This window comes from Mixophyes fleayi, chromosome 5, assembly GCF_038048845.1.
Source record: "Mixophyes fleayi isolate aMixFle1 chromosome 5, aMixFle1.hap1, whole genome shotgun sequence".
NCBI lineage: Eukaryota > Metazoa > Chordata > Amphibia > Anura > Limnodynastidae > Mixophyes > Mixophyes fleayi.
In genome coordinates, this window is record NC_134406.1 from 61,789,895 (window position 1) to 61,810,340 (window position 20,446).

At 38.8% G+C, this 20,446-nt stretch overlaps 1 protein-coding gene across 3 annotated transcripts in view; it reads left to right on the forward strand.

Annotated features, from left to right (window-relative positions):
- Positions 1 to 20,446, forward strand: part of CHN2 (chimerin 2) — a 260,121-nt gene that overhangs the window by 180,478 nt on the left and 59,197 nt on the right. For all 3 annotated transcript variants that reach the window (XM_075212289.1, XM_075212291.1, XM_075212290.1), the window contains one exon: positions 19,423 to 19,500. In XM_075212289.1, the coding sequence (XP_075068390.1) occupies positions 19,423 to 19,500 (78 nt within the window). The remainder of the gene's footprint in view (positions 1 to 19,422; positions 19,501 to 20,446) is intronic.

Here is a 20,446-nt window from a genome sequence, read left to right on the forward strand (position 1 = left end):
CAGTCCAGATACTTGTTTGGTGGAATTCTGACACGTGGAGGGTGTATTTATTTTATTGTGGCCCCGGTATCAAGTTGGGTACCGGGGCCACCCCACTACGCAGTCCAGATACTTGTTTGGTGGAATTCTGACACGTGGAGGGTGTATTTATTTTATTGTGGCCCCGGTATCAAGTTGGGTACCGGGGCCACCCCACTACGCAGTCCAGATACTTGTTTGGTGGAATTCTGACACGTGGAGGGTGTATTTATTTTATTGTGGCCCCGGTATCAAGTTGGGTACCGGGGCCACCCCACTACGCAGTCCAGATACTTGTTTGGTGGAATTCTGACACGTGGAGGGTGTATTTATTTTATTGTGGCCCCGGTATCAAGTTGGGTACCGGGGCCACCCCACTACGCAGTCCAGATACTTGTTTGGTGGAATTCTGACACGTGGAGGGTGTATTTATTTTATTGTGGCCCCGGTACCAAATTGTGTACCGGGGCCACCACACTACGCAGTCAAGATAGATAGATGCGTATCATAGATAAAGTACATTCAGTGGTGTGGGGCAAATTGAAAAATATTCAAAATGCACTGACATTATCAAAAACAAGAGGTTGTCACATGCTAAAACTCCAACATGTATATGATGGAGAGGATGGAGGAGCAGCCGTATGTGTAGTGTAATGCAGACCTGTTGAAGGTTTTTTATATATTTTATTGTGGTGCCCAGTGCCCACTCCTCTACGCAGTCCAGGTACATTTATTGGTGCGAATCAAACAAGTTGATGGTTTTCTTATTATATATATTGTGGTGACCCACTCCTCTACGCAGTCCAGGTACATTTATTGGTGCGAATCAAACAAGTTGATGGTTTTCTTATTATATATATTGTGGTGACCCACTCCTCTACGCAGTCCAGGTACATTTATTGGTGCGATTCATAAAAGTTCAGGGTTTTTAAGATATTGTGGTGACCCACTCCTCTACGCAGTCCAGGTACATTTATTGGTGCGATTCATAAAAGTTCAGGGTTTTTAATATATTGTGGTGACCCACTCCTCTACGCAGTCCAGGTACATTTATTGGTGCGAATCAAACAAGTTGATGGTTTTCTTATTATATATATTGTGGTGACCCACTCCTCTACGCAGTCCAGGTACATTTATTGGTGCGATTCATAAAAGTTCAGGGTTTTTAAGATATTGTGGTGACCCACTCCTCTACGCAGTCCAGGTACATTTATTGGTGCGAATCAAACAAGTTGATGGTTTTCTTATTATATATATTGTGGTGACCCACTCCTCTACGCAGTCCAGGTACATTTATTGGTGCGATTCATAAAAGTTCAGGGTTTTTAAGATATTGTGGTGACCCACTCCTCTACGCAGTCCAGGTACATTTATTGGTGCGAATCAAACAAGTTGATGGTTTTCTTATTATATATATTGTGGTGACCCACTCCTCTACGCAGTCCAGGTACATTTATTGGTGCGATTCATAAAAGTTCAGGGTTTTTAATATATTGTGGTGACCCACTCCTCTACGCAGTCCAGGTACATTTATTGGTGCGAATCAAACCAGTTGATGGTTTTCTTATTATATATATTGTGGTGACCCACTCCTCTACGCAGTCCAGGTACATTTATTGGTGCGATTCATAAAAGTTCAGGGTTTTTAATATATTGTGGTGACCCACTCCTCTACGCAGTCCAGGTACATTTATTGGTGCGAATCAAACAAGTTGATGGTTTTCTTATTATATATATTGTGGTGACCCACTCCTCTACGCAGTCCAGGTACATTTATTGGTGCGATTCATAAAAGTTCAGGGTTTTTAAGATATTGTGGTGACCCACTCCTCTACGCAGTCCAGGTACATTTATTGGTGCGAATCAAACAAGTTGATGGTTTTCTTATTATATATATTGTGGTGACCCACTCCTCTACGCAGTCCAGGTACATTTATTGGTGCGATTCATAAAAGTTCAGGGTTTTTAATATATTGTGGTGACCCACTCCTCTACGCAGTCCAGGTACATTTATTGGTGCGAATCAAACCAGTTGATGGTTTTCTTATTATATATATTGTGGTGACCCACTCCTCTACGCAGTCCAGGTACATTTATTGGTGCGATTCATAAAAGTTCAGGGTTTTTAATATATTGTGGTGACCCACTCCTCTACGCAGTCCAGGTACAATTATTGGTGCGAATCATAAAAGTTCAGGGTTTTTAATATATATTGTGGTGACCCACTCCTCTACGCAGTCCAGAAAGATACCTTGTTGCAACGTTTTGGACTAATAACTATATTGTGAGGTGTTCAGAATACACTGTAAATTAGTGGAAATGCTTGTTATTGAATGTTATTGAGGTTAATAATAGCCTAGGAGTGAAAATAAGCCCAAAAACTTGATTTTTAAACTTTTTATGTTTTTTTCAAAAAAAATCCGAATCCAATACCTTAAATCCGAACCGAGACCTTTCGTCAAGTGTTTTGCGAGACAAATCCGAACCTCAAAAATAACGAAAATCCGGATCCAAAACACAAAACACGAGACCTCAAAAGTCGCCGGTGCACATCCCTACTTTAAACCTACAGTAACCTTTCCAGTATACAAAGCCTGGCACTACCTTTAAATCTATGCAGTCACATAGGACTCCAAGCTTTAGGTGGGATCCTAAAACATTGAATGAGCAACATAATGTCAGTTATTTTTATTTAACTAGCTCGGCTTCCCTCGCCCCCCCCCCCCCCCCCACCCAGCAGCACCCCTACACTGAACTGCTCCTCCATGTCAGAGATTTGCTGGGAGTGTGGCACTTGGCTGATATACTATACTCCCAGTCTGACAGAGGAGCATGGTAAGAAGCCTGGGGGCAGTACTTGAGGGGGTGGGGTGCTGAAAAAGGGGGGGGCGTCCATGGCGTTCCTGCCGGCCATGACATACAGATACATCCTGGTACACAAAGGACTAAAAAACATACATTTTGTGAAACAGAAATTCCAGGAACATATGTTTAAAACCTAGGACTGGCCTTGTATATCCAGTCAAGTCTCCCTTTAAAGTGTTCTTGCTTTTATTGCCTAATGTTTGCACCAGCCACATTCAGTATGTATTTGTAATACCCATTGAATCATCACCAGAATGACCACTGCATGTCTAGAGGTTCAGCAGGATAAACTACTACATACTAATATGGCAGCTGTTGTGTCACAACATCAGATAATGGAGTTCAAGGGTCACAGCTCCCAAGTACATACTAAGCTTTACCATAAGGGTCTTATAGCTTAGCACTGCTAAACAGATTGACCACAAATAACTTTTGAGAATCCAGATATGTGTCAGTGCAGCCTTCAGTGTTGCAGACAGCATGGGCCTGAGTCAGTAGATTAAGGAGGTTACTGAGTTAAATAAAAGACACTAGGGAGCCACCAGCTAGATAATTTTGTAATGTAATTTATGAAACAGGAAGTTCCAGTCAATAGCCATCAATCAATGTAATTTAATATATCTTTGTACTCGGGTACTTGTATGCAATGAGTATCAAGATAAAATTGGATTTTCTGGTACCATTTATGACCCTAACGCTTGTGACGGATTACACTGAACAGGAGACCAACACACTGAATTAACCCATTTACACACATCTCATGCCAAATGCTTCCTCTTGCTGTCAGTAACATATAAATCAGATTAAAACAATTACATCACTAATAATAATCCCAATAAGTGCCCGTATTCATCATGCAGGTTAGGCTAGGGTTAGGCAACCTGTGCCTCTCCAGTTGTTGTGGAACTACAAATCCCACCATGTTCTGCAAGCCAGAAAAAGTAGATGGCCAAGAAAAAGAATAGATTGCAGGGCACCAAAAAAAAATTGGTCATCGTCCACTATATTGCCAAAAGTTGGAGCAGAACAATCAAAATCATTTAGAGGCGCCAAAAATCATTGAGTGTACAAATATTATTATTATTACCATTTATTTATATAGCGCCAGTGTTTTTGGAGTGTGGGAGGAAACCGGAGCATCTGGAGGAAACCCACACAAGCACGGGGAGAACATACAAACTCTTCACAGATAAGGCCATGGTTGGGAATTGAACTCATGACCCCAGTGCTGTGAGGCAGAAGTGCTAACCACTTAGCCACCGTGCCTCCCCATACAATTCACTTGTTTCCTTTCACTCATAATGCAGGAGAACCAGATGAAAAATACCTATATGTGAATGGCATAAGACTGTGGCCTATTAAAATTTGTCTTTTTCACCTGGTAAAACACTAAACACGTCTGATTTTTAGGCAGCTGGGACATTCCGTGGGAGCTGTGTAATAAGGACATGCAGAGGAAGACACAAAGAGGAGGCAGGAAAACATGGAGGGAGATTTGTTTTGTATGTAGGTTTCTTAGGATGTAATTAATTGTGGATGACAGTCAGTCAATGTAAACAGAAATGTGCCAAAATGAAGCCAGGCTTCTGTGACTGTAAAATATTCCAACTATTTGGATAAATATATTAATAAGTTGCAAAGGCAAGCAAAATGCTATATTAATGAGAATTACATAAAAAAGTATTTGGAAAATAAAGTTACTTAGTTGCTTAAAACAGTAAATTCTAAAACTAGAACTGAAGCTATTGAACATTAATTAATAAAAGTTTAGCTAAGTTGCATTTTATTCTTGTGTTATTCTTCCCTTTTAGGTGTGTCTGTAATGGGGCCGAGGCAGCTGGTTTAGGGAGGGGAGCAGAATAAAGACAGTGAATTTAAAAAATGTCAATTTTCTTCATTCTGATGCATAAGTAAATGGAATTTACCTTGTTGGTAAATTTAATAATGTTTTCAAACTACAGTATTTGCCTTTAGAAGGGCATTTAACTCATACAACCATGTTTCTGGTAGTTTATATAAGGGATGGGAAGGTTGCCTTTTCAGTGTCCATCGCAGACAGCAGAATGGATAGGTAAATAAGACCTGGATATATAGTGCTATTTACTAAGCAGAATAGCACACCCACAAGTATTGTATGCTCAATTTTGCAGGATACGTCCAATACATATGTGGAATATCAAGTCACAAAAAAATTCACATTTAAAAAGATTCAATGAATGTCACCTTTTAATATAATAATAATAATTAATGACAAAACATTAAAAAAATAAAAAAAATACCCACAAAATAGTTTAAGTAAGATGTTGTTATTGTCTACTGTACATAAAATACATTTGTACAGCTGCTTCTACAAACATATGTTCTAGCTATCATACACACAGCCGTCATCGGCACTTACACCAGACCTGTAGCTGGTGCAGATGTTACAACTGGAAATCACATGCCGTGATGAAATTGTCGGCTGTAGTGAGTTGCTGCTTTTTCTGACCTATGGTTAGAGCAGGGCAGGCCTAGAATCATATTCATCCCCAGACGTATCTTCACATCTGCTGCTTGTTGAATTTGGACATGCGTATATCTGATGCACATGCGTGTTTTTTTTAAAACAAACAAAAAAAAAACTTTATTTACTTTTTGTGTGCCTTCACGAATCAAAAGGTTCTACACTAAATATTTTATCTTCAATTCAGCAGAAATCCAGGAGTCTCCCAGACATTCTGGTAGAGTATTCAAGTATGAACATAGTAGCATATTTCACTATGATGGCCACTTTAGGACATTCCTCATCCATGCCAGAAAGCAAAAAGATAATATAGGCCTACGTCACACTAGTTCATGCACTCTCCTTGAAAAACAAAAAAAGCAACTCTTTGTCATCTCTCTCTTCCTCTTATGCTAGTGCTGCACATAACATTACAATTTTGTGACCACACCTGCATACCGCTATAATATTAGAGCAATAAATTATATTGGTCATTCAAACTGAGTTCATGGCCGCAAGGTATAGTACACTGCTGCTATCACTTAAGCTATGTTCACGTCTCCTCACTGTCATGTTTACTGAATATGCATGTAAGCTAGCATGCACATGTGACTTGTTTTTCTGTGCATTTTATAAGCACTTTTTCTGACACCTTTTCCCCCCACCTTCCCTCAAGTTAGTTGCCCCAGATGTGTCAGCCAGTAGCGACTGGGGTCCGTATAATGTGATTGGCAATGAGTCTGCAGTTTGACTATGCCCAAGTACAGAGACAGTTACTTAAATGCAGGCAAACACTGAATTACACATATTCGCATAGACAACCAATTACAAAGACACTTACACACAAACATAGTGGGAAAACCACTTGTTTATGTTATATTAAATGCTTTCAGTAGTACTTCACACTTTTGCTAGTTCCTTATAATACACAAAAGTCACAAATAATGCAAAACTATTATTATTTATTATCACACAAATTGGCGATTATACAGAAATCTATAAACTAAATTATATACTATATATTTTTAATTATATTTGATTCTATTTTAATCTAATCATATATTTTGTTCTCAGGAAATAGTGAGTTAACCTTATGAAAACTATTAAGATATCAAAGTACTTTGAAATGATATTTTCTGCACAGCTAAGCTTAAGCCATGCCCTTAACCACTATGTGATTCTAAGCATTTGCCTGATTCTAATATTCAATTTCTCTCAAATTCTAATCCTGTCTCATCACTGAAGTGCACTATAGGCCAAACAATTTAATACTTTGCCTCAGGGTTCATTTCTGTAGCTTATATTCTGCCTCTATAATTTGTTAACTTCTGTGATAATGAATATTCCATTTAGCAGAATTCCAAATGAAAGGTGATTAAGTGGTGCAGGGATCTCTATGACAGAATGGGTGACCTAGATTCAGGAGAAAATGTTGACTTTAGTGATTTACTCATTGAAAGCGGTAAAGCAGTCTATGTTTATTTACAGTGTGCATTCTGGGAAACTGCAAATAGTAATTTTTTTTTTGCTTTTGAAAGATTAAGGGCTTTAAAATGCTTCTACAATAATTATTTTAATTTCTTCAATAATTATTTTGTAGAGCCAATGAATGATTGCAAATGATATGCTATGAAAATGCATCTCCAATTTGCAAGTGTCAGTCATACAACTATGTTGGTTAGAGGGTTGTTGTCTTGTGTTAGCTGTGTGGAGGGTGGTTATGGGGTAACCTAGGGAAATTAAGAGGGTGGTAGAAGAATATTATAAGCTTGTCTGAAGAGGTGGGTTTTCAGAAAATGCTTGAAGGTTTGAAGACTAGAGGAGAGTCTTATTGTGCGAGGGAGTGAATTCCATAAAGTGGGTGCAGCCCCCAAAAAGTCCTGTAACCGGGAATGGGAGTATGTAGTGAGAGTGGAAGAGAGAAGCAGAACGGAGGTATCAAGTTGGAAGATATTTTGAGACAAGTGAGGAAATGTATTTTGGTGCAGTTTTGTTGATGGCCTTGTACTGTATGTTAGTAGAAGAATTTTATATTGGATTCCTTGAAAATAAGCAACCAATGTAGAGACTGACAGAGTGGCTCAGCAGAGGAAGAATGATTTGCAAGGAAAATTAATCTAGCTGCTGCCTTCAAAATAGATTATAGAGGCTTGAGTCTGATTTTGGGAAGACCAGTAAGGAGGGAATTGCAATAGTCGATGCAGGAGATGATGAGTGCATTAATTAACATTTTTGAAGTGTCTTATGCGAGATTTGTGTGTATTCTGGAAATATTTTTGTATGCAGCATGATGTAAATATAGAGTTGATGTGGGGAACAAAGGATAGTTGTGAGTCAAGGATTACTTCTAGGCAGTGAGCTTGAAGTGTGGGATTTATGGTCATGTTGTCAACAGAAATAGAAATGTCAGGCAGGAAGCTTCTGTTGGTCTGGGATAATATTATTAATTTTGTTTTTGAAAGATTGAGTTTGAGTTGGCGAGAGGACATCCAAGACGAAATGGCAGAAAGACAGTCAGTAACGCGAGACAACACAGATGGTGAGAGATCAGGAGAGGATAGATAGATTTGTGTATCATCTGCATACAGATGATACTGAAATCCAAAGAAGCTTATTAATTTTCCAAGAGAAGTGGTGTAGATAGAAAACAGCAGAGGACCGAGGACTGAGCCTTGTGGTGCTAAAACTGATAAAGGAAGCAGAATGGAGGTTGTTCCAGAGAAGTTAACACTGAAAGAGCGATTAGATAGGTAGGATGAGAACCAGGATAGGACAGTGTCTTGAAGACCCAGGGATTGTAGCTTCTGTATGAGGAGAGAGTGGTCAACAGTGTCAAATGCAGCAGAGAGATCCAGGAGAACTAGAAGAGAGTAAGGGCGTTTAATTTTAGCGCTGATCAAATCATTGACAACCTTGATCAGCACAGTTTTTGTGGAGTGTTGAAAGTGAAAGCTTGACTGAAGAGGATCCAATAAGTTATTTGCAGAAAGAAAGCGTGTGAGGCGAATGTAGTCAATTCCCTCGAGAGGTTTGGAGGGGCATGGGAGCTGAGAGGTGGGGCAGTTATTTGAGAGAGAGTTTGTTTCAGAATTTTGTTTTTCAGAATAGGAGTAATCAATGCATGCTTGAATAGTGATGGAAAGATACCAGAAAAGAGAAATAAATTGCAGATTTTAGTTAGAGGTGGAATGAGCATAGGAGACATGGACCTACCAATTTATGAGGGTTTGGGATCGAGAGAACAGGAGGTAGAGTAAGAAGATAAGAAGAGAGTAGGAACTTCCTCTTCATTTGTGGGATCAAATGAAGAGAGTGTCATAGGGTACTGGGAAGGAATGCTAGTCGAGGGAGATGATACCATTTCAAGTCGGATCTTATCAATCTTGTCCTTGAAATAGGAAGCAAGATCCTGGGCACTGATGGTAGTCGGTTGGTTTGGGGTGGGAGGGTTTAGAAGATATTTAAATGTGTTAAAAAGGCATTTAAGGTTAGAAGCCTGAGCAGAGATGAGAGATTGGAAGTATGTTTATTTAGCAGTGTCCAGAGCATTTTGATAGGAGTGGTAGATGAAATCATTGAGAACAAAGTCTACGTGGAGTATGAAGAGTCGCTGGAGCCACTTCATCAAGGGCAGTCGCTAGGGTATGGTGTAAATGAGGAGATATACTGAATGGTCGTTTTATAATATAAAGAAAGTTAACATGTTTCTACATCATCCATCGGCTCCTCTTTGCAGGACACTGTAAATTTATACATATCTCCAGGGATATAAGGGTATTAAATAAATATATATATATATATATATATATATATATATTTAATACTAATAATATAGTTAATATTCAGTGAAGTATAATTTTGCAGAAAATATAAATGGCAACAATGAAACCACTTGTCAAATAAATCCCAATCCTGTCTTTTTAACCCTTTTTTCTTTAGCTCCTTTTTTTTCAAAATTGTCCGTCTTTTAATGTTGGATGTATAAGCCTGTATGGATAAACTTGACTGGTTACAAAAAGTGTCTGCCTGACATGTAAATACAATAACATCCATCATATACATGGTTGTGAGGAATTTAGTGATGTATTGTAGCAAGCTCGGTAGTTGGGAACACATTGTAAATATAAGTCTTCAGGCTTCAGGACCTTCCACCTTTACTATGAAAGTCCCACCCACCTGCCAAGTTTAAATACCTGCCATTATTATTTATGGCAGAAGTTAGTACGTAAATAAAAGTGCAGGATGAATAAGTACCAGCATGTTTTAAACAGCAAATGTTCTGCTAATAGGGTACAGTTTGACATATGGTGCAGGACTGGAAAGGAAGTACACAGAATGTACTCAATTTAGGTTTTACAAAGCCGCCCAGGTAGTCCTGCCCTCCAAGAATACAGAATATGTTTTGAACAGAGATAAGGATATCCTGAATGTATAAAAAGGTCAAAGATTAAATAGGACCTGAGGCTAAACTAAAGGACACAACAGGTGCATTATTATTAGGTATCCAGTTCTACAATAAAAGTATTCCATTTTTTTCCAGAGTGTATGCTAATACATTCATTAAGTTGTTTTACATGAGTCAAACTATAGAACTAAAGATGAGTGAAGTTATCGAATTTCACATAAAAAATTTTTAGCTGCAGAACAGGCCGTTTCCCAGAGGTGCAAAGTTCTGATGATTAAATCTTCGAGTTCTGCATTTGCTTTGCCATTCTGTACTGTATTTGTAAATTTGAATCTCACGATATTTATAGTCATTATTACTATTATTTTTTGTTTATACATCTCCCATAATGTGCTGTAGAGGCCTAAGGCTGGGTACACACTACAGGATGTTCACCCAATTATTGGGCCAATCACATGATATACGACCATTTGGCCCAATATCGCATTAGTGTGTACGCTGTAATGATGAACGATCATCGTTCAAGAGCATATCGTATCGTTTGATTTTACTTTATAAACGGAATAAAAATCTCATTTAATGATGGAACGATGTCAGGCAAATTCTGAAGTGTAATGCACTCCCGACAAGCGGTGTAGGCAGATCTCCATAGAATTTACGGAGTCACGATCTTTTCAGATGATGGTTATGACAGATAAAGATCACAGATCTGAAAGTAAATCTTGTAAAACATGTAAGTGTGTACACATGAATCAGCATGATGATTGGGACTTTCAATCACTGGAAAAAATTGTTTATTACAATGCATTGGGAGAAATTTTCTTCATACTAGGTTCTGTTTTGCCAGTTAACCTACCAGTATGTCTTTGGACTGTGGGAGGAAACCTGAGTACTCAGAGGAAACCCACACAACCTTTGGGAGAATGTACAAACTCTACACAGATATGGCCATTGTAGAAATTGAACTCATGATCCCAGCGCTGTGCGGCTGCAGTGATAACCACTGCACCACCGGGGCTGCTTGGACTAGGGGAATGCTCTAGTCCAGCTGCATAGGACCAGCCTTTCCCGGACCAGTGCCTATGACTGTGATGTTACATGTGCTGGACGACATGGAGATGAGATTATAATCACCACCTTGCAGTAGTAAGGCATCCATAAATATAGCATTGAAGGAAATTGTTGCGTCCATCCTTCCTAGAAACCAGCCCTGCAAAAGAAACTTGCACAAGCCCTCTATGATAACGCTCTCTTCCTGTTGTAATACCGGGCTAGCTCATAGCTCAAGCAACCTGGGCTACAGAGTGGTTTTAATTGATCTGTTTGATAAAAGACTCTGATATGTTTTTGCCTTTTTTTATGTGATGTAGATAAATGTTATAAATAGATGAGTTATATATCCCATAAATAAAAAGTCTTTACTTTCTGGTATACCTGCCTATGTGTGCCTACATGTGAACATAATTCTGAATAGTGCAAAGTACTGTAATAATAGGGGTGCATGCAGCCAGTGAGGAAGGCCTTGCACTGGGGTACACTCCAGGGCTCTCCTAGCATGTGCATGTGTGGTGAGACAATCTCCCTTGAGACATAACAATTTATGAATAGATTAGATTACAATTTTGTAATTTTTTTTGTGTTCTATTGTGCGGTTGGGGTATAATGAAAAAGGAATTGCATGCTAAAGTAAAATATTAAGAGGAATTCAGAGCAGAACATTGACAGACAAATTCTGCCTGAGAAACGTTCAGAATTCTGCAGCCAAATGCAGAATTAGTCTTATTTTCCAAAGAACAGTTTTGAAAACGTCGCTCATCTCTACAGAAGACCTATGACACTTTCTTGGCTCCAGTCTTCACCGCAGACAGTGTTGATCTTCCCGGCGGTCGGCCCGAACTTGCCCTTCTTACAAACAGAACTCTCTAAAAGATCTTGATGCCACAAATTTGCAAATTCTGTTATTGTTGGTAGGGGATAGTAGGGGTAGTCCTCAGTTTGTTCTGAATCAAACTAAATGTGGGATACCTATGAAAACATCATAATGCAGGAAGTTAAGAATACTTTAATAGCAACCAATACAACTTAACAGTGTGAATTCCCCTAACCAGACTGTGAAAAAAGAACATCTTCCAACCTTCAGTGGATGTTTTGTTCAGATTCCACAGTATCAGAACATCTAATTGCATATGTCCTATATCCAGGCATTAAAGGGGGATTTCCACTAAAATTTAGCTTAACAAAATAACTTCTTCTGCCAAAAATAATACTTTGGAGAAGGAGAACCTACTTCTACCCTGTGAAACCAACGTTGAATTTTTTTTGAGTTTTATAAAATTTTAACAGAGGGGTACAGAAAAAAGAAAAGGGAGGGAGAGTAAGACATAATATTAGGGGAAGGGAAGAAAGGGGTACAGAAAAAAGGATAGTACACAACATTAGGTAATAAAAAAATAAATTGTTCAGACAAGTGATCACAACACTGAAATGGTTTAGTACGGTTATAATAATACAAAATATTTCTTGTATACTCTGTTTGTTTACACAACATCTGATCATAACCTTGGATCTCTCTTGGCTTATTAGTGTCTTGGAGCTCAGGGGAACCTCATTAATGCTTAGTTGTGGGTCCCTCTCCTTCAGTCTTATAGATATGCCAAGTACACCATTTCACTAGTGAAGTAGCTGTCGTAGAGTAAGGTATACCAAGGGTTTCCATTTTAAAACTGAAGTTTATTTTTGAGATAATCTTAGGCAGTGTTGGTGGGAGAGGTTCTTTCCATGCTTGGGCAATAGCAGCCCTAGTTACTATGAGAACCTGCCCCAACATATATCTGTCCCATGTTGGGATTGAGGTTGGATAGTGATGCATAAGAGCCACCTCTGGGGAGGGGTGAACCGGGTGTCATGAGATAATCACATTTTTTTTAGATCTATACCATGGTACATAGAAAAGGGGAACCAAATGTGCCACTCCTATGGCACTATTCAGATATTGTTAAATGTAGACGCTAAGGGGTATATTTACTAAACTGCGGGTGTGAAAAAGTGGAGATGTTTATAGCAACCAATCAGATTCTAACTGTCATTTTATAGAATATACTAAATAATAAATGACAGCTAGAATCTGATTGGTTGCTATAGGCAACATCTCCACTTTTTCAAACCCGCAGTTTAGTAAATATATCCCTAAATGTTTAAATGTCAAGTCACACAAACTGTATTACATTCAGAGATCCAGTCCATGATTAGAATAGCCAAGAAATATTTCACCAAATTTCCTGAAAATATTTGATAGACATTATAATTTCAAGTGAAAAAACAATTTGAGAGTGATAAGCCCAAAGACCAGAGAAATACTGAATGCAATGAGACTATTTATTATTATTATTATTATTATTATTATTGTCGCCATTATTATATTTTATTTATAAGGGATTACAAAAGGTCCATTTGCCTGGGTTTGTCAGGTGACAGGTAAAGACCATCTTATTTACCCCCCTTTATAGGGGCTTTGAATTGTCTACATTTTACCTTCTATTGATCATATTTTCAGATATTAACTTGCCGTGACCCCAATTATGTAATTCCAGGCCCCCAATGACATCATATCCAACTTTTACTATTAGACATTGACACCAAGCAGACCCTCATTCCTTGATGAAAAGGGTGTTTTTGACCATCAGTTAATTACCACAGCCTGGTGACTGCAATAGAACCTTGAGTGGGAAGTTCAGGCACAGAGCAATTTGTACCAAGAGAAAGGGGTCAGGTTGAAGGGTCTGCACCAAGTTGATAGAAAGCCTTTGTAAATAATTATGAAACGGAGAAAAGCAATACTTTCAGCGTTTAGCGGACATGGTGTTACTAACGCCTTTGTTGAAGCTAGGTAGAGTGATGCACATATATATAATCAATATTCAGAACTTTAATACTTACCTGGGAGGCATCTACTGAAGTCAAGGTAACCTAAGAACAGATTAACTTTCATTTTAAAAAATCATTGATTTACAGTTCACATTTTCATAGTGCTGGGAAACCAATCTGCTTTTTTTGAACTATTGTTCAGCTTATGACAAGAATAAACTCCTACTTCATTGGCATAGACATTTCAAACATCTCCACACAGTAACGAGTCTGGAATGGCTGTATTTGCATCTCTTTTGTGTGACCTACATTTGAAGTGGGCGTACTCTGGCTGAGGTTAGACGGAAGAATTCATCATGAGAAGTGGCATGCTGTACAGTTGTCTCCCTGGGGAAAGCAGGAATACCAGAGTCATCATGTCGGGCAAATTTGTGCTGAATATCTCATAAAACCACTTATTTCAGCTTAAAAGCACAGGCTTAATTAGCTGACAGACACAGGTGCAGGGTGCTGCCTAATGAATAATCAATCACACACATCTATTGAGTCCAGGCAGCAGGCAGCCCCTTGTACAATTCTTGTACCAAATCAGGAATTCTGTTTAAAATATAGCTAATCTGTGACCTACCAGCAGTAAATAAATGTTACTCATGTCATGTTATTATTTTTGCCTATGAGAGTTTCCTGCTACATTACAGTATTTAAAGGGACTTCATCACTTATTATATCACTTGTGAGAAAATTGCCCCGATTTAACCAACATGCCTTATTAATTATAATCTTACAATTCTGTATTCTTTTTAATTTGTTTGCGTTTTAAATAAGAAGCAAAACATTTATGACTATTACATCATTTGCCAATTGGAAAAGTATAACTTTTTGTTTCTTAGTTTATAGTATTAGTATTAGTTTATAGTTTATGGCAATTTATAGTAAGTCTAGAGACCAGGGGTTACATTTATTAAGCTGTGGGTTTGAAAGAGTGGAGATGTTGCCTATAGCAACCAATCAGATTCTAGTTATCATTTATTTAGTACATTCTACAAAATGACAGCTAGAATCTGATTGGTTGCTATAGGCAACATCCCTACTTTTTCAAACCCGCAGCTTGATAAATTTACCCCCAGGACTCTCTATCCAAAGCAAAAATTATTTTTCATTTTTCTTTTCTTTAGTACTGACAGAGGGGGGCTTCTTACAGCAGGACATGGGGAAATTAATTCAGACCATTCTGAAACTCTGACATATTTTAGAGATTCTCCATCGCTAATTAATTTACAAATCAATTCAAATTTGCCAAAAAAGTTCAGTATAATTATTGCCCATTGTAAAATGCGACCATTCATAGGCTGGGGCGCCAAGGGGACTTCTGGGCCCCAGGCTGCGCGTGCAGGCTTTAAAAAAGCAGGAGCTGCGCATGCAGTCTTGGGCATGAGCAAACTGACCCACCCCTCCAGGCTTTGTACACCGCCCCTACGTACTCTCACCATAGTGCTTGCATTGTAAAAAGCCAATTAATAAGCATGTTTCCCTTGTCTATAGCCTTATAAAAATGCTTCCAGCCACTCAACTCATTCTTACTAGATTGTACTAGGTTAAAGTGGATGCTAGTGTTCACTCATTTGCGCCAAATTACTCTTCTTCCCAGGTTTAACACTCTCACTACAACACACTGACCACCACAAAACACAATTGTTTTCTTTTCATTTATTCCATTACCTATGTAGGTGTAGAAATACTGCAACCTGCTTCTATCTGGGATCCAGCCACCTATCCCTGCTTCATTGTGCACTAAGAGCCGTACTAAGACATATCGTCCTCTCTCACTGCTCTACAATCACCATACTACTCTGCAAATCTCTACACTGGTTCCCCATATCCTCCAGAATACAATTAAAATTACATCCACCTACAAAGCCCCCGACAATACCATTCCTTAATACATCTCTAACCTTATCTCAAAATGCTCTCCCTCTCGTCCTCTTAGATCTAACTCAGACTTGTACTTCTCCTTGTCTCTGATAAACACAGACTAGGATGCTGTAGAGATTTTATGATGAGTAATGGTGTTGTATCCCTTCTGCACAATTGCAGACATTAGTAGACTTAAAGCCATGGGGCATACAAGCCATACTGGCTTCATCTGGTCACACAACACCTTATTAAAGGAATTAATATTAGTGTTTCCATTGTTGATCCACATGATTGGATGATGATTGGACCTTGCTATGTTGTAGTGTTGTCATGATATCTCCTTAATAAAACCTGAAAGTTTATTTTTAGAAAGAGATGTGTTGTCCAGATCTTTCTACACTGCTAGAAATTTGTACAAAGTTGAAATATAGCCAGTCTTCCTCAGTGGCTGACAATGGGGAAAAGTGGGTGTGTTTAATAATTTAATTTCTTACTGGAAGAATGATGCTAGGCTGTACTGCCAGACAGAGTGCCACAACACCAACCTACCATGGAGGAGCAGTATCACTGCCATGCCCATCCTCTGCCTGCCGTTACCCACCCCTGCTTATTGTTAACAGGAAACAGTAGCGGGGTGCAGCCCCTAAGAGTGGGGTGCCTTCGGTGAGGTGCACTACTACCTTTCCACCGGTCAAGTTTTGATACTACTATAAGCGGTAGCTTACTAACCAAACTGGACTAGGCTTAATTTCATAAAATGTTTCCTCTGCTAAAGCTAAACTGTTGACATTTGTTATAAAAAGACATAAAACTATGGAGGATCATTGTGCTAGTTAGAAGTCATCAGCTGATGCAGCTTGTGTTTTAGTTTTCCAATTTAAAAATAAGTGTTTCTTGAAGCCATATGAGTTTCATATTCTGTGGCAGGGTTTCCCAAACCCAGTCCTCAGGGCTCCCTAACAGTGCAGGTTTTCCATATCTCCTTGCTGGAGCACAGGTGTATTCATTACTGACTGACACATTGTAACAGATCCACAGGTGGTCCTAATTATGTCACATGTGATCCAGAAAACCTGCACTGTTAGGGAGCCCTGAGGACTGGGATTGGGAAACCCTGTTCTATGGGCTCAGTGGCTATGCATTGTTGAACTATGCAGAGAAAAGAGATACTTTGTGCAGCATAATTTATGTCCAAGTGTTTTTTTTTACACAAGTAAAAATAAATAAAAAAAATAAACCCAAATTAGAAGCATCATGTAGAATTGTCAACATCTATTGAAGTATGATTGTAAAATTGCAGAAGTTGGAGTAAAAACAACTGATAACCACATTCATTTTTGCAAGCTATGAATTGGTAATGGTTCGTCAAGTTTTATTATTTGAAGCCCCCTCAATTTTCTAACAGGCCACTGGCCATGTATAAACAGAAATGCCACAAGATACTTGGTCATTATACAGAGAGTAGGATGGACGTTGTGCGGTCTAACTACATTATACTTGACTCATTTTGCTTTGCTTTCAGAGGTCATCTGGCAAGTGTGGGAGGTGGTGTTGTTGTAGCCCCACCCCCAGTCGTAGCCCCACCCCCAGTCACATATTTGTGACATTGCATGGCAGGGGCGGGACTTAACGACTGGGGCGGGATCTGGGGGAGTGCCTGCTCTTCCTGCTGATTTCAGGAGAGTAGGTTAGTATGAACCACATAGTAAGGAACCTAATGGTGGTGCTGATTGTATTTATTATTATATACATTGCATTAAACAGCTTGGTCTGTAGGGGAAGAATTGAGGAAATTTATAGTTATTTGTTTATTAATAATGTTTTATTCTTTTATTTAACATACAATTAATTTTTATTAATAAAATTCTGTCCCTGAATCAGATGAGAAGATTTTATTGGGTGTGAGTGAAAGCAAGTCATGAAATGAATGGAGTATCTAGTTTTGAACTTGCACTACGCTTTGTATAGGGAAGTAATATGGGTGCAAAAAGTTATTTTTGTCACTCCAACGACAGAACGAGGAATTCAATGGAATGAAAGTAAAAATATATTGTGTTTTCATGTGTGAAGCATTATCACACTCCAAAACGGAATTGAATAACACGCTATATATATATATATATATATATATATATATATATATATATCATACTATCATATATAGTATATATAATTATTTATTCTTTTTACCTAATCAATGTGAGTTCGAAATGGTACAATCTGCAGGGTTACAGAATGTAGCATCTACTGATGGGAAGAGCTGGGCGAACATTGTGATGAGAACATTTCTTGTTGAGTATGAACTATGGCATAAACGCACATCGTTAAAAAATGAAGGTTTGTCTTTTTGAGCAGGATTATGTCAATGAGATTGAAGGGCCAGAGAAGATGTATTTATGGGGGTGGGTGTTCTCTGTATCATGGGGGAGTTATTGATGCAGGTCATAATACAATGTCCCCTCACTGTCATAATTAATTTAACACCTAAATCCACCCATAGTATTATAGGAGAAAAAGTAGCAGGCTGGATTTTTGAGTTGACGTTTTTAATTTTTCTGCCATCTGCATTTGAAGCCGGACCTGCAAACGTGCAAAATATCATACAGTACTTTTTCATGGAAGGAATCCAATATAAACGCTTGTGGCCCTGTGGCTTGTTATATGTGACAGCTGCAAATTTACACAAATAGAAATGTATTGCACGCATATTGTGCCTACTTGTATCTAACCATTACTATGCGCTGGTTAGTAGTAAGCACCCAGATTAAAAAGCAATGAGAGTTCAGTGTCTCTTGCTACATAACACATAGAATAGCCTTATTTATGGTAATGAACTAAATCATATCCATTCCCCATCCGCTTGTCAGTGGCTTAAGTAGAGCAAGCACTTTGCTCATTCTAATAAGGCCATTTGAGGTTATATAGGTAGTAAGTAGATGTCCTGCTGGGGCATTCAGAATAGCACAGATGTGCCTTTTAGATGCCATGGTAACACTATACCTGTTCTCGCAATGGGTTAATAAGATTTGGTGAATCGCTTATAAGGGAGCCCAGGAAGCTATTAAGAGAATCTGGGAGCAATAGATTAAAGATGACGTAGAAAAGAGCCCTCAGCTAATCCTCCTCAGACTCCTACAGGATTTACATTCACGCAGGATATAAAAAGAGAGAGATTTTATCAATTCAGGATTAATCCATCTGCCGGATTTAGCATGCTTTAATCTATTGGTTTCCAGACAAGAATGAAACCCAAGTCTTTTTTTGGACATGATCCAGCCTCTTGCTGGAGAGAGCATCCAGCATCAGTGTGATATGCAGAAGTGATGCTCCCTTGCATTGAAAGGAGTTGTGGCACTAGGTTGTAAATCTTCCTCCCTCCAGTCCACTGTTCACTTTTGGTTGGATGCTGTTGCTGAGGAGGGTTTTTTTTTGTTGTTGTCAATATCCAGACTGAGGGCTGCAGTTGTTTCAGGCACACGCTTGTCTTAAGAAGTAAAACAAAGCAGGTCCACTAGTTATTGCAATGCAGAAGCTCCTTCCATCCCACAAGACAGCCCATTCAAGTCACATGTCGGAGGTCTCTGCAGAGTGGGCTGCAGCTGCTTCCAATCTGCTCTGTAGCATCAAAAGCAGCTGGACCAACCTAGTGCCTGTCAGCCTACAGGGCTCAGAGGAGGAAACTGAAAAGATCTGGGATTCTGACACTATGCTGTCTCAGGAGCTATGGTTGGAGAATGAAAAGACCTACGCTGCTGTCCATAAGACTAAAAAGGGCAGGAAGCACCAGGAGCTCCTAGCGCTGGCACTGGGGGTGAAAGTGGGGGGCAGGAGCGCATTATTGTGGCAACCTCTGAAACTCTTTGCCTATTCGCAGATCACCTCGCTGGTCAGAAGAGCAGCCCTGACACAAAATGACAGCCAATGCAACTATGAGAAAGCACATAACTTCAAGGTAAGTGTCTATTTACCTTCTTTCACAGTGTTCTATATATTATATAGTGGAAGTCAATAACCCCTCATCTGCAGCATGGGCAGATGGTCATTGCGCTGTCTGTAGCTGGCTATAAATGAACATTTCCATGTAAGAACACAATTTTGCTTCTTTGCACTTATTTAAACACGCTGAGGCACAAGGCAGATCTTCCCCTTTGTCTGGAATTTCTTGTTTAACCACAGTGGCCAACTTTCTTCCTTGTTAATGCATCTCGCAGGAAGGAGTTATTGGCAGCCAGTAAGGCAACTACATTAGCTGTATTAACCCCTTAGCTGCCATGGCAACATAAAACTGCAATATATTAAATGCAATAATGACTTGAATATGACTATATATGGTGAGAACTGGGAAGTATTCAATCTTTGTCCACACTGCTGCTAATGCACTTTCCAGCCACCTGAAATCCATATTAGAAATAAGATGAATAGTTGCTTATGTTCTTGTTCTCACCATTACCTTCTAATATTTTAGCCCTTTGTTTTAGATTTTTCACTTCAGTACAACCTATTACTGTTGCGTTTATGCACGTGTGATAAAGCGCAACACATCAAAATTGTGATGGAAATTCGTTTCAAACACATCACTAAAATGCATAAAGAATATTGTACTTGTCTTGTATTTTATCTGTTTCACCAGAGCATATGTGTGAACGATCACCGTGACATATGTGATGCTTTTGTAAAGACTCAGCTATAACCTTAAGTACAATAGAGATACAGGGCCTGAGTTTTTAAGTAAACAATTGTCTCCTAGACAAACTATGTTACAATTCAAGGGGTGTAAATTAGTTTATTATTTTGCATGTAAGGAAAAAACTGACTTCTTTTTCATGTAGTACTCAAATACTTGATAGCTTTATTTTTACACTGAAATGTAAAGTTGATCTAGGACATGCCCTATCCCA